Raw genomic sequence first — 13987 nt, 5'->3', positions numbered from 1 at the left:
GGGTTAGCGAGGGAAGTCTTGAGAGGCCACTTTTAGAATTCTGCCTAACACAAGTAATAATGATGCTCTATAACAGAAGCTCTGTGACAGCTTAGGTGCAGTCTAGGGTCGTTTGGGACTTACCCTTTAAGAGGTATATCAAATGCTTATGATATGATAGAGGCTAGGTGTAGATGTACATTTACTATTTGCTTCCCTGGGTTGGAGTTCTTTGGTTCTTTTGGTTTGCGGTTGACCCTTGAACAACACAGGTTTGAACTGCACAGGTCTGCCCATACTCAGATTTTTTTCAATAAGTATACTGTCGGTCCTGTAACTACGGATGTGGAGGGCTGACTGTAAGGGGGTTGAGCATCCTCGGGTTTTGGTATCCACAGGGGGGTACTGGAACCAATCCTCTGTGGATACTGAGGGACAAGTGTACTTGTATTCATGGTTTTCTGCCTTTTGGTAGCTGTTAGGACAATTCCCGAACCCCAGCAGTGTAATATAGATGGTCTCCTACTTAAGGACAAGATAGATTCTAGTGAATAAATGGTTTTATGTATAAGTCCATAGTGACTCAGTGAGGGGTTATTTAAGATTGCTTCCCTGAATGTAATTCTCCCAGATAGGAAAACCTGGCTCTAAAACTATTGTCCTTATTTCAAATACATATTCTATGAGGAGTCTTTTTCAAACATAGAACAATTTTGACTGCATTGAAAAATGTTGAGGTGGGAAATCTCCATCCTTGATGATCTTCACAAGTGTTAGAAGGAGGACCTCTTAGTAACCTTGGCATCTACACTTAGCAGCCCATCAGTCTTTCTTAGATTGTGTGGATTGGAAAAGGTTGTATCTGTAGTCATCCCTGGTTGGTGCATCAGTAACAGTTTCACTCCCTTCTTCTAAATTAAGTCAGAGTTCTTTTATTTAATCAGTCATTTTTTTATCCTTGCTTGCTAATTGATGATTTTATAGATACTGCATTTTTTACATGTCACATTTTAATTTTTTCTCTTAAGAAATGTCAATAAAATTTTTCATTTTTTATAGTTTTATTTTGTATTGTCAGTTCTTTTTTGATCATTATTTTACCATGTTCAATTTTAAGGTAATCTTTCCTTTTATTCCCATTGCAAAACACTGTTTTTGACCCACTATGCAGTAGAGTTAATAGTGTTAAAACTAAAAATTAAGCCCAAGCATAGGAAGCATCTTTTAATAGAGAAAATGAACTAAAATAAGTAATTTTGCTGCTGACCAGCACTGTCTTTTGGTTGTAACACAGTTCAGAGCTCTTGCTCCTGAACACATTGTGTTTCTGAATTTGAGAATTTGTAAGTGGAAAGTTCGTACATACAGGTATCTTTCTATTCCGGCTCCCAGAAAAGATGACTTGGAGAAGAGAGTGTTTAAATCTAAATCTGACCACCTACATTATTTCCCATTTTTGGTCTTTTAAAGTATCTTGTCTATAACCAAATAATAATTGAATGCTAGAGGGTTGAAAAGTGCTCCTCTTGGGTGCCCTTCCCAAGGCCTAACCATTTCCAGAGTGCTTGGGTATTTGAACAGGTTAAAGAAAAAGAACATATTTAGGTATATCTTTTAGGCGGTTGAGTGAAATTATGCGGTGAGACTCCAAACTATGCTGAGTTAAAATATTCATTTAAAATATTTATTAAGGTGGACTCCATTAAAAACAATACATGAGTACATTCTCACTGAGGAAGCGTCAAACAATATATAAGTCCTGTATGTGGAGTGAAATGGGAAAGTCTCCCTGGATTCCTACCTTGCACAGATCCCTTTCCCTCAGCAGAGAGAAGGGAAGCCCTATTAGGTGAATTTTGCTGGTCATTTTTGTTTACATATACATGCAGTGGCTATATTGAGACATTAACTTTGTTGATGTAAAACATTTGAGCACATAATTAGCATATCATCTTGAAATTATGATACGAATTGCTGATTTTTCAGTATCAAGTAAGTTGTGTATTCTAGAAATGTGTGTATATGGCTTAAGTGAAGATAAGAGGAGCAAATATCATCATCATGTTGGATGGAAGTTCTGGAAGTAGGTATTCAGAACTTAAAGATAACACATGTATCACACTTCTGATTGTTGATCTAGAGCCTGGCCAAATTTAGTCATTTAAAAAATTTTTGTTTTTTCTTTTTTTTTTTTTTGGCAGTGCTGTGTGGCTTGTGGGATCTTAGTTCCCTGACCAGGGATTGAACCCAGGCCCACGGCAGTGAAAACTCCGAGTCTTAACCACTGGACTGCTAAGGAATTAAAAAAAATTTAATTTAATTTAAATTTAAGTATGATATACATACTGACTGGTGAATGTAGAGGTGAATTCTCACAAAGTGAGCACACCTGTGTACCCAGTAAATCGAGTGCTCCTAACAACCAGGGACCTCTGTTCCCCAGTCACTGAAGTTAACTGCTGTCCTGGCTTCTAGAACACCTAATTCTGACAACCCTTTTACATCTAGTTTTACTAGGACAGGTTTGTGATCAGTTAAGATTTAAATTATGTCATGAACTAGGACTTTTTTTTTAAAGGCATTTTTAGCTGAAACCTAGAGGGACCCCAGGCTGATCCGGGAGCTCATGTAATACCTTACTTTGAAGCTCCTTCTCCATTGATGCCTTGTTCCCTCTCCCCTCCACCAAACCATGTCAATTCTCTATAGAATTTGTGTCCAGATAAATTAAAAATTTTTTCTTTCTTAGGTAGTGTATATTCAAGTCTCTACTTTCTTTGTAATATAGGTGAATATTTTTTATGTTATTGCTGAAAAATAGTTCTTATATCTATACTATTTTATTTAATCTTCCAGTCTATAAAGGTTCGTTATGATATCTAAGTTGATTTAAAATAACTTAATAGTTTCTTTTTTTTTAACATCTTTATTGGAGTATAATTGCTTTACAATGGTGTGTTAGTTTCTGCTTTATAACAAAGTGAATCAGCTGTACATATACATATATCGCCATATCTCCTCCCTCTTGTGTCTCCCTCCCACCCTCCCGATCCCTAAAATAACTTAATAGTTTCTTATTGTAACTTTTTTTTCTATAAAGAAACCTGGCACAGTGATATTACACTATTTGGATGATATTTTTGCTTCACCATGTTTGTTTTTTAAATATGTAAATAAAATTTTAAATATTTAATATAATAGTAATCAAACAAATATATATACATGGATACATGGAGATATTTTATTGGTTACTAATTACAATTAAAAATAAACAACGAAAGAATTTGGAGGGAACATAGGAAAGTCTGACTGAGGCCTCCCAGACAATGACATCATGTGAAGAGGGCTGCTTGCTCTTTTTGGGGTGAGGATACAAGGTAAAGAGTCAGAGCATGTGAGGTTGATTCCCCACCTCCCTTCTACCACCAACGTGTTGGGTAAGTGTCTTTCATTCTGTATATGTATCTATATAATCCTAAACTGCTAAAATGAAATAAGGATTTTTCATTTTTTAATGCCAGACTTGAGTTAAATCTCATTTGTTTTAAAGTAGTATCTTCAATGAATATGAAAACCTTAACAATTTAACTAGAGATATCTATGCTTTATGTGTGGCCTATCCTGAACCCCTTGGAGAAAGACTTTATACAGAAACTAAGATTTTTTTGGAAAATCACGTACGGCATTTGCACAAGGTAAGGATTGATACATACATGATGTAAATGTGTTTATGGCTACATAGTTATTTGACTAGTTCACTGTTTTCCAGTGCAGAACTTGTATCAGGTTAAGGTTATTTGTTTTGTTTCCTAATTAGCATTTTTCTAATATGTATATAAGAGCTATGGGTCAAGCTCTGTGTTGTTAGGTTCTCCAAGGGAAGTCAGTTTAGTTGCTCCAGATCATACAACTAGTAAGTTAAAGAGTAGGGTTTCAAATCAAGATGTGTTCAACTTGAAATCAAGTGCTTACATATCCTCTGGATGGTGTTTATAGAACCAAGTTTTCTTTTAATGTTGCTTCCCACCTCTTGGTGAATCTCTGTCTTTATATTCAACATTTTAGCTGCCTCTTCATATCCTATATAAGGTCTTTAAAAACCTAGAATTAAAAAGGAGAATGGTAAATTAAAAAGTATGATAGAAAGTCTCTGTGACCGGTTATTTTGGTCAGTGTGCCATGTGCATGAGGGCAACATCACCGACTTGATCTGTGTATAAGCAGTGAATGAATTTTGTAGTATTTGGCTATACACAGCATTTCTAACTTATTTTGGATTACTGATCTTATCAGGAATTGGATGAGATCATTTATTCTTTGAACTAGAAACGTGACTACCTTCTCTTTTCCCCCCAGTATTTTATTTTATTTTTTTAAACTTTTTATTTTATATTGGAGTATAGCCAATTAACAATGTTGTGATAGTTTCAGGTGACAGCAAAGTGACTCAGCCATACATATACGTGTATCCATTCTCTCCCAAACTCCCCTCCCATCCAGGCTGCCATATAACATTGAGTAGAGTACCCTGCACTATACAGTAGGTCCTTGTTGGTTATCCATTTATTTATTTTTTTTATACATCTTTATTTGAGTATAATTGCTTCACAATGCTGTGTTAGTTACTGTTGTACAACAAAGTGAATCAGCCATATGCATACGTATATCCCCATATGCCCTCCCTCTTGTGTCTCCCTCCCACCCTCCCTATCCCACCCCTCTAGGTCATTGCAAAGTGCCGAGCTGATCTCCCTGTGCTATGCTGCTGCTTCCCGCTAGCTATCTGTTTTACATTTGGTAGTGTATATATATGTTGATGCTACTCTTGCTTCACCCCAGCTTCTCCCTCCCCCAATGGTGTGTCCTCAAGTCCATTCTCTATGTTTGTGTCTTTATTCCTGCCCTGCCACTAGGTTCATCAGTACCATTTTTTAAAAAAATTCCATATATATGCGTTAACATACGGTATTTGTTTTTCTCTTCCTGACTGACTTCACTCTGAATGACAGACTCTAGGTTCATCCACCTCACTACAAATAACTCAATTTCATTTCTTTTTATGGCTGAGTAGTATTCCATTGTATATATGTGCCACATCTTCTTTATCCATTCATCTGTCGATGGACACTTAGTTGCTTTCATGTCCTGGCTGTTGTAAATAGTGCTGCGGTGAACATTGGGGTACATGTCTCTTTTTGAATTATGGTTTTCTCAGGGTATATGCCCAGTAGTGGGATTGCTGGGTCATATGGTTGTTCATTTTTAGTTTTTTAAGGAACCTCCATACTGTTCTCCATAGTGGCTGTATCAATTTACATTCCCACCAACAGTGCAAGAGGGTTCCCTTCTCTCCACACCCTCTCCAGCATTTATGGTTTCTAGATTTTTTGTTAAGGGCCATTCTGACCGGTGTGAGGTGATACCTCATTGTAGTTTTGATTTGCATTTCTCTAATAGTTAGTGACGTTGGGCATCTTTTCATGTGCCTTTTGGCCATCTGTATGTCTTCTTTGGTGAAATGTCTATTTAGGTCTTCTGCCCATTTCTTAATTGGGTTGTTTGCTCTTTTGATATTGAGCTTCATGAGCTCTTTGTATAGTTTGGAGACTAATCCTTTGTCCGTTGTTTCATTTGCAAATATTTTCTCCCATTCTGAGGGTTGTCTTTTCGTCCTGTTTAGGGTTTCCTTTGCTGTGCAAAAGCTTTTAATTAGGTCCCATTTGTTTATTTTTGTTTTTTCATTACTCTAGGAGGTGGGTCAAAAAAAGATCTTGCTGTGGTTTATGTCAAAGAGTGTTTTTCCTGTATTTTCCTCTAAGAGTTTTATAGTATCCGGTCTTACATTTAGGTCTTTAACCCATTTGGAGTTTATTTTTGTGTATGGTGTTAGGTAGTATTCTAATTTCATTCTTTTACATGTAGCTGTCCAGTTTTCCCAGCACCACTTATTGAAGAGGCTGTCTTTTCTCCATTGTATGGTCTTGCCTTCTTTGTTGTAAATTAGGTGACCATACGTGCATGTGTTCATCTCTGGGCTTTCTATCCTGTTCCATTGATCTATATTTCTGTTTTTGTGCCAGTACCATACTGTCTTGATTACTGTAGCTTTGTAGTATAGTTTGAAGTCGGGGAGCCTGATTCTTCCAGCTCCATTTTTCTTTCTCAAGATTGCTTTGGCTATACGAAGCCACCATCACCCTGATACCAAAACCAGAAAAAGATATCACAAAAAAAGAAAATTATAGACCAATATCACTGATGAACATAGATGCAAAAATCCTGAACAAAATGCTAGCAAACAGAATCCAACAACATATTAAAAGGATCATACACCATGATCAAGTGGAATTTATCCCAGGAGTGCAAGGATTCTTCAGTTTATGCAAATCAATCAATATGATACACCATATTAACAAATTAAGGAATAAAAACCATACGATCATCTCAATAGATGCAGGAAAAGCTTTTGACAAAATTCAATACCCATTTATGATAAAAACTCTCCAGAAAATGGGCATAGAGGGAAGCTACCTCAACATAATAAAGGCCATATATGGCAAACCCACAGTAAACATCATGCTCAATGGTGAAAAACTGAAAGCATTTCCACTAAGATCAGGAACAAGACAAGGATGTCCACTCTTGCCACTCTTATTCAACATAGTTTTGGAAGTCCTAGCCACGGCACTCAGAGAAGAAAAAGAAAAGGAATACAAATTGGAAAAGAAGAAGTAAAAAACTGTCACTGTTTGCAGATGACATGATGCTATACATAAAAAATCCTAAAGATGCCACCAGAAAACTACTAGAACTAATCAGTGAATTTGGTAAGGTTGCAGGATACAAAATGAATGCACAGAAATCTCTGGCATTCCTATATACTAACAACAAAAAATCAGAAAGATAAATTAAGGAAACAATCCCATTTACCATTGCAACAAAAAGAATAAAATACCTAGGAATAAACCTACTTAAGGAGGCAAAAGACTTGTACTCAGAAAACTATAAAACACTGATGAAAGAAATCAAAGATGACATAAACAGATGGAAAAGTATACCATATTCTTGGATTGGAAGAATCAGTATTGTGAAAATGACCCAAAGCAATCTACAGATTCAATGCAATCCCTGTCAAACTACCAATGACATTCTTCACAGAATTAGAACAAAGAATTTTACAATTTGTATGGAAACACAAAAGAACCCGAATAGCCAAAGGTTATCCATTTTAATTATATCAGTGTGTACATGTCTATCCCATACTCCCTAACTATCCCTTCCTCCAGTCCTTCCCCCCTGGTAACCATAAGTTCTTTCTCTAAGTCTGTGGAAACTTGACTACCTTTTGTTAGCCCTGTGACCCTGGGCAACTCACCTAACCTACCTTGTAGATTGAACTTCTTGTTCCTTTATCTGTAAAATGGAGATAAAGTAACACAGTCTGTGTAATAATATGTCTAACCCTGTACATGACTAGGAGTAAATCTTTTTCAAATGGTAATAACCCATAAGTAGAGCACAATTGATCCTGTGATATTTCCCTTATAACATTTGAAGAAAAGCTCAGTTCTTCAAAGCCTATTTTATCTATCTATTTTATTTTATTTTGTTTTCATTGAAATATAGTTGACATACAATATTTTGTAAGCTCAGTTTTTCAGAGCCGATTTTATCTGTTTATTTTATTTTCATTGAAATATAGTTGACATACAATATTTTGTTAGTTTCAGGTGAACTACATAGTGATTCAACATTTACATACATTATGAAATGATCACCAAATTAAGTCTAGTAACCATCTGTCCTTATACAAAGTTATTACAATATTATTGACCATATTCCTTGCGCTCTATGTTACATCCCCATGACTTATTTATTTTCTAACTGGAAGTTTGTACCTCTTAATCCCTTTCACCTTTTTGGCCCCCTACTCCAGCGTTCTCCCCTCTGGCAGCCACCTGTTTGTTCTCTGTATCTCTGAGTCTGTTTCTGTTTTGTTTTGCTAGTTCATTTGTTTTTCAGATTACACATACGAGTGAAATCATGCGGTATTTATCTTTCTCTGTGTGACTTATTTCACTTAGCATGATGCCCTCTGGGTTCATCCATGTTGTTGCAAATGGCGAGATTTCATTCTTTATATGGCTGAGTAATATCCCATTGTGTATATATATACCACATCTTCTTTATCCATTTGTCTATTGTTGGACACTTAGGTTGCTTATGTATCTTGGCTATTGTAAGTAATGCTGCTATGAACTGCTATGAACATTGGGGTGCATGTATCTTTTTGAATTAGTGTTTTCTTTTTCTTCAGGTAAATACCCAGGAGTGGAATTGCTGGCTTATATGGTAGTTTTGTTTTTAATTTTTTGAGGAACACCCTGTTTTCCATAGTGGCTGCACCAGTTTACAGTCCCATCAGTAGTGCGTGAGGGTTCCCTTTTCTATAGATCCTTGCCAGCACTTGCTATTTCTTGACTTTATTTATTTATTTATTTATTTATGGCTGCGTTGGGTCTTCGTTGCTGCACACGGGCTTTCTCTAGTTGTGGCGAGCAGGGGCTACTCTTCGTTGCGGTGCGCGGGCTTCTCATTGTGGTGGCTTCTCTTGTTGCGGAGCACGGGCTCTAGGCGCATGGGCTTCAGTATTTGTGGCACGTGGGCTCAGTAGTTGTGGCACACGGGTTTAGTTGCTCCACGGCAAGTGGGATCTTCCCGGACCAGGACTCGAACATGTGTCCCCTGCATTGTCAGGCGGATTCTTAACCACTGCGCCACCAGGGAAGTCCTATTTCTTGACTTTTGATGGTAGCCATTCTGACAGGTGTGAGGTTATAGCTCATTCTGGTTTTGATTTGCAGGAAATGCTCTACTTTTTATTATATATGGCAGATACATTTTAGCGTTCTAGTATGTGCATTTATCAGCTTATGAAAGTGGTTTTAATGACAAGTAATTTAACTTAGTCTTAACATTTTTCATATGTTAGTTTTGAAGTTAAAGTTCTGCTGTTGTGAGCTGGTTAGCTTTGGTTATAATATAGTACATAACTGTGTGAGGCATTTATAAATTTTGCAATTTTATATTTTAGCATAGGTTGAAAGTGTGATTTTTAAAAACTTTTTATTTTGAAATAATTTTAAGCTTATAGGAAAGTTGCAAAAATAATACAAAGACTTCTCAAATACTTTTTACCCAGCTTCTTAATATTAACATCTTGCATAACAGTGGTACAATTATTAAAACCAAAAAATTAACATTGGTATAATTGTGTGATTGAAAACTTACAATTGTGAAGCAGTTTTATGAAAATTTAGAATACTTATATAATTGTATACCATATTTTCTCTCAAGTCCAGTGACAAAAAAAGAAGTTGGCTAATATGTAGATGACAAAGTAAATTGTTAATATAGCCAACAGAACTGAAACAGTTTCACCTGAGAACTTTTTAAATTACTAAAGTTATTGCATTATGTTGTAGATAATTTAGAACACACTGATGAGCAAAAAGAAAATAAACATAACCCATAACATACCTCCAGAATTAACCACTGTTAATATTTTTGATATATCTATTTTTAAATATATCTTTTTTTGATACATATTAAAAATATAATTTGATACATGTCTTTTGCATATTTTTGTTTTGTGTAGACTTCCATTTTTATTAGAAAATGAAGTTATGTTGTATACTTTATAATGTGCTTTTTGCTTTTTTTTTTTTTTTTAAATTTTATTTATTTATTTATTTATGGCTGTGTTGGGTCTTCGTTTCTGTGCGAGGGCCTTCTCTAGTTGTGGCAAGTGGGGGCCACTCTTCATCGCGGTGCGCGGGCCTTTCACTATTGGCCTCTCTCGTTGCGGAGCACAGGCTCCAGACGCGCAGGCTCAGCAACTGTGGCTCACGGGCCTAGTCGCTCCGCAGCATGTGGGATCTTCCCAGACCAGGGCTCGAACCCGTGTCCCCTGCATTGGCAGGCAGATTCTCAACCACTGCGCCACCAGGGAAGCCCTGCTTTTTGCTTTTAATAATATTGTAGGTCTCTTTCTTTGTCATTAAATAGACTTTTGTAATTCTGGCAATGATTGTAAAATTTTTCATTTTGTGGAGATACTGTGATTTGTTTAAATATTCCTGTATTGCTGGGCATATAGATTATTTCCAGTTCATAAAGTTGTGATTATAAACAATACTTCCATGAACATCCTTGTAGCTAAGTTATTCTTGTGTTACCAAGTTTTTTTTATAGGATAAGTCCCTAGACGTGGAATTACTGGGTCATAAGTCATGAACATTTCCCTCCATATCTGTGTGTTCCGAATTGGTGGATATGGAGGCCCGGCTGTAGGGACTTGAGCATCTGCGGATTTTGGTATCCATGGTGGGGTCCTGGAAACAATCCCCACTGATGTTGAGGAACAACCGTAGTAAGAAATTGTTCCTAGATTTATATTCTATCCAACCAGCAGCAGTAGTTCCTAAGTGGGCCCTATTCCCCAGCATTATTAATAGTGGTTGCGATTTTTAATTTATTTACCATATGATAGGCAAAAAAATACTATTTATAGGCTATTCCTATCATCCTGAGACTTAATTGGTAAAATTACAAGTTTAAAAGCATAGCTTTCTCAAGAGTTAATTGGATGAGTGTTGAGGTCATGTCTTGCCTAAGGTCACACGGACGGCTGATGGAAGAGCCGAAGTAAGAGCAGCGGTGGCCTCGGGAATGTCTGTCCTGTCCAGTGGATTTTTATTGTTAGACTAGATTTCCATTAAAATTAACTTTTTAAACATCAGCCCTCAGATTTCAGTTTGATTGTCATTTTTCAAAAAATAGTAGGTTTTTATTAAATAAATATAAAATAACTTATTTGGGGAATATGGAAAATGTGCCAATTTTCATAAGTAGTCTTATTCACAAAAGTGAATAATATGAGGTGATGACATAACTACAGGCTGATCAAAAGTGATGGACGTGAGGAAATACAATAGAATTACATTCTGTTTTAATCTGATCTAATATTCTAGCCCAAAGAACAGCATCAAACCATTACATTTTGTTTTTTTATCTTTGAGAATGAAACATTTACTCTCTAGTATGGATGCTGCACTTTCATATCTAAGATTCACATTTTTTTTCTAGCTCTTTCATTGTTACTAAAGGTAGTTAAAAATAAGAATGTAATTTGTAAATGTAATATATAGTGCTTGAATTATGTCACTTATTTAAGAACATTAGTTTTTGATAAATTTCATAGCTTACAAATGAAAATGATTAGTGCTTTCTGAGTAAAAAATATTTTTCTTCTTTTTCTAGAGAGTTCTGGAATCTGAAGAGCAAGTACTTGTTATGTATCATAGGTACTGGGAGGAATACAGCAAGGGTGCAGACTATATGGACTGCTTGTATAGGTAAGTACACGTTTAGACTCTGGACGGTCTAAACAGTATTGCCTGCATTTGGTAATTGCAGGAGTTTTTGGTTGGTTTGTTTTTACTACCTACTACCCATGAAAATGAGCAGAACTAAAGCATCACCTGATGTACGGACTTTTCTCTGCTATGGGGAAAGGTCTGTAGTGTGGGTCACGTGGGTATTTGGGAGCCAGGCAGTGTATGGAAACTTATTCTGTGAAAACTAAAACTGTATTTGATGGCATAGCTCTGTTTCTTCAGTTGTCTGGGACTGTGTAACACACATTAAATCTTGACAGATCCGAAGTGAAACTTCAGCTTGGATGAAACTTCTAGTGAATCTAAGCTCGTGCCCCCCTCCAGCATGCTCTTGTTTGACTCTAGGATTCAGCATTTTATGTTTCATGGAAGTACCTGGCAGTTTTCACTTGACGTTCTCCCGCCCTCTCCTCTAGACGTACTGAATTACCGGCAGTGTTGTGATACCTTGTGGTCTCATATCATCCCGCCTTTCCTTGTGCTATTCTGTCTGTCTGGATTGCTTTTCTTCCTTTCCCTGAATGACTAGTTCCCATTCCCCGCTCTGAACTCCCCTCTCCTTGCCTCAGTCTCCTGCCTAGATCTTTGGTGTTAACTGCCACTCATGCATGTTCCTGTGGCACCCTGGGCTGGTCCTCTCTAACTCATTCACGTAGACAGTGGAAATAAGTACAGTACCTAGGTACACAGGCAGAGACCCATTTGTTGAAGGACACTGGATAAATAGGGAATAGTGCTGTTAAGCACCTGGGCCTTTTGGCCTGTGATGGTTGCAGTGATAATTTTGCCCTGTGCATTGTGGCTTGGGCCACAGATGAACCCCTGCCTCAGTTTCTTGCTGGAGAAGAGAAGTAGAGCTAGGTCTCAAAGCGTTTCCTGCACAGGTACATGGGGCCAAGGTATGGTCACCTTGGTGTGTCTGTCCTTCTTTGCTTTACTGGTTCGTATTCCCTTTGGTTTTTATAACAACACTGGACTTCACTAGATGTAAGCTGCCTAGGTTAGAAACTGGAACTCACTTCTAAATGGCCGGTACCTCTGTTTCCTCTTAGAAGAGCAAAATATAATAAAACCAGAAACCAGCAATTGCTAACAAGGGCAAGGTTTACTGTGGCTTTGGCTTTTACAGAACATGTTTGCCATCCATTAAACATCCTGACATTTGATTTCCCCCCTCCATCCACCAAAGTGGCCTAATCATAAATAGAACTTAAGAATTCCTTAGCTAAACCGTGGGGGAGAGCGGGGGGAGTTTTAAGGATCAGAGTGAGAGCACACGCGTGTCTTTGTCACTGCTGAGAAGCTGGGGCCACTGGTATATGGATGACAAAACAGAGTGCTTCGACTGTGTGCCATGCAGTGGGATCCCTCGTTAGCTGAGATACTTCAGTAAAGATTCAAGTTGTTTTTCTATTCTTCCTTAGTTTTCTGGGGCACCGTTCTCTTGGTTCTCCTGCACCTCTCTTTACCAAAATCAGTTTGGTATTATTGAAAGTAGTACTATTAAATTGGTACTGTTGATGAGCTTTTATTAGATTTTGCAATATATATGATATATACACATATGTGTGCATACATATAAAGCCATAACAGGTAGTTGGTTTTTTACAATGGAGGAAAACTAAGGGTCAGAGAGGTCAAGGTCCCTGAGCTGGAAAAATTACAAGGGCAGAATTTAAACCCAGATCAGTCTGAATAAATCCATTTAACTTCTTCATTCTACCTAGCCTCATTCTAGAGAGTCATTGTAGTCACTTACGTAGGTTCTATTCTCATCCTTTAGCTACGCTCTGCATTCTTTCTAGGATGATCTCTATTACTCCTGGTTTTAGCTACAACCTATATATTGATAACCACCAAAATAAATGTTTATTGCAGGTGGTCTAAGTTTCAGAGGAATATTCTTACCTAGCTGCCTGTACCTCCAGGATGTTCTGTGGGTACATCCTACTACTGCAGATGTTCACAACTGAGCTTGTTATCTTTTACACACACGCTGCCCCAGTAATACTCATTTTGGTTAATGGTAGTCCTGGACATCCAGATGTATATGCCGGAAGTCTCAGTTATCCTTCACCTAGGGTTATCCTCTCTACCTGACCCCTCTTGGTCAAATCCTCCAAATGTCTCTTAAATTTATTATTTCCTTTGCAGTGCTATTATAGTATTGTAGTTCAAGCTTTTTATTGTTTCTGACCTGGACTATTATTGATAACATCCCTGTAACCAGTCTCCCAGCCTTTGATTTCTAATTTATTCTATTTAGTAAACTTCTCAAGTGCAAATTTGATCACCGTCTGAAATCATTTAGTAACTTTCCACTGTCTGTAGTAAAGACTTAGAACCAATGGCTCATGGGATTCACTTACAGAGTGTTTTGTTTGACCTCTGTGGGGTTGGCTTCATGTGACTGATTTATTTAATTATGTTGGTAGACTGGGTGGTGGGATCCTTCTCATAGAGGGCACATTTGTTAGTAATTAGAAAAAAACTGCTTGATAGTCTTTACTGGTTGGGTAGTAGCTTATCCAAGCTATCTCTTGTTATTA

General features: G+C 37.2%; 1 protein-coding gene across 6 annotated transcripts in view; it reads left to right on the top strand.

The window, feature by feature from the left end:
- CUL2 (cullin 2) overlaps positions 1–13987 on the top strand; it is an 82541-nt gene that overhangs the window by 21271 nt on the left and 47283 nt on the right. For all 6 annotated transcript variants that reach the window (XM_036843709.1, XM_036843708.1, XM_036843704.1 and 3 more), the window contains 2 exons: positions 3572–3674; positions 11302–11396. In XM_036843709.1, coding sequence (XP_036699604.1) covers positions 3572–3674; positions 11302–11396 — 198 coding nt within the window. The remainder of the gene's footprint in view (positions 1–3571; positions 3675–11301; positions 11397–13987) is intronic.

Source organism: Balaenoptera musculus, chromosome 2 (assembly GCF_009873245.2).
Source record: "Balaenoptera musculus isolate JJ_BM4_2016_0621 chromosome 2, mBalMus1.pri.v3, whole genome shotgun sequence".
Classification (NCBI taxonomy): domain Eukaryota; kingdom Metazoa; phylum Chordata; class Mammalia; order Artiodactyla; family Balaenopteridae; genus Balaenoptera; species Balaenoptera musculus.
Note: the sequence above shows the minus strand (reverse complement) of the source record. Positions and strands in the feature narration are given on the sequence as shown.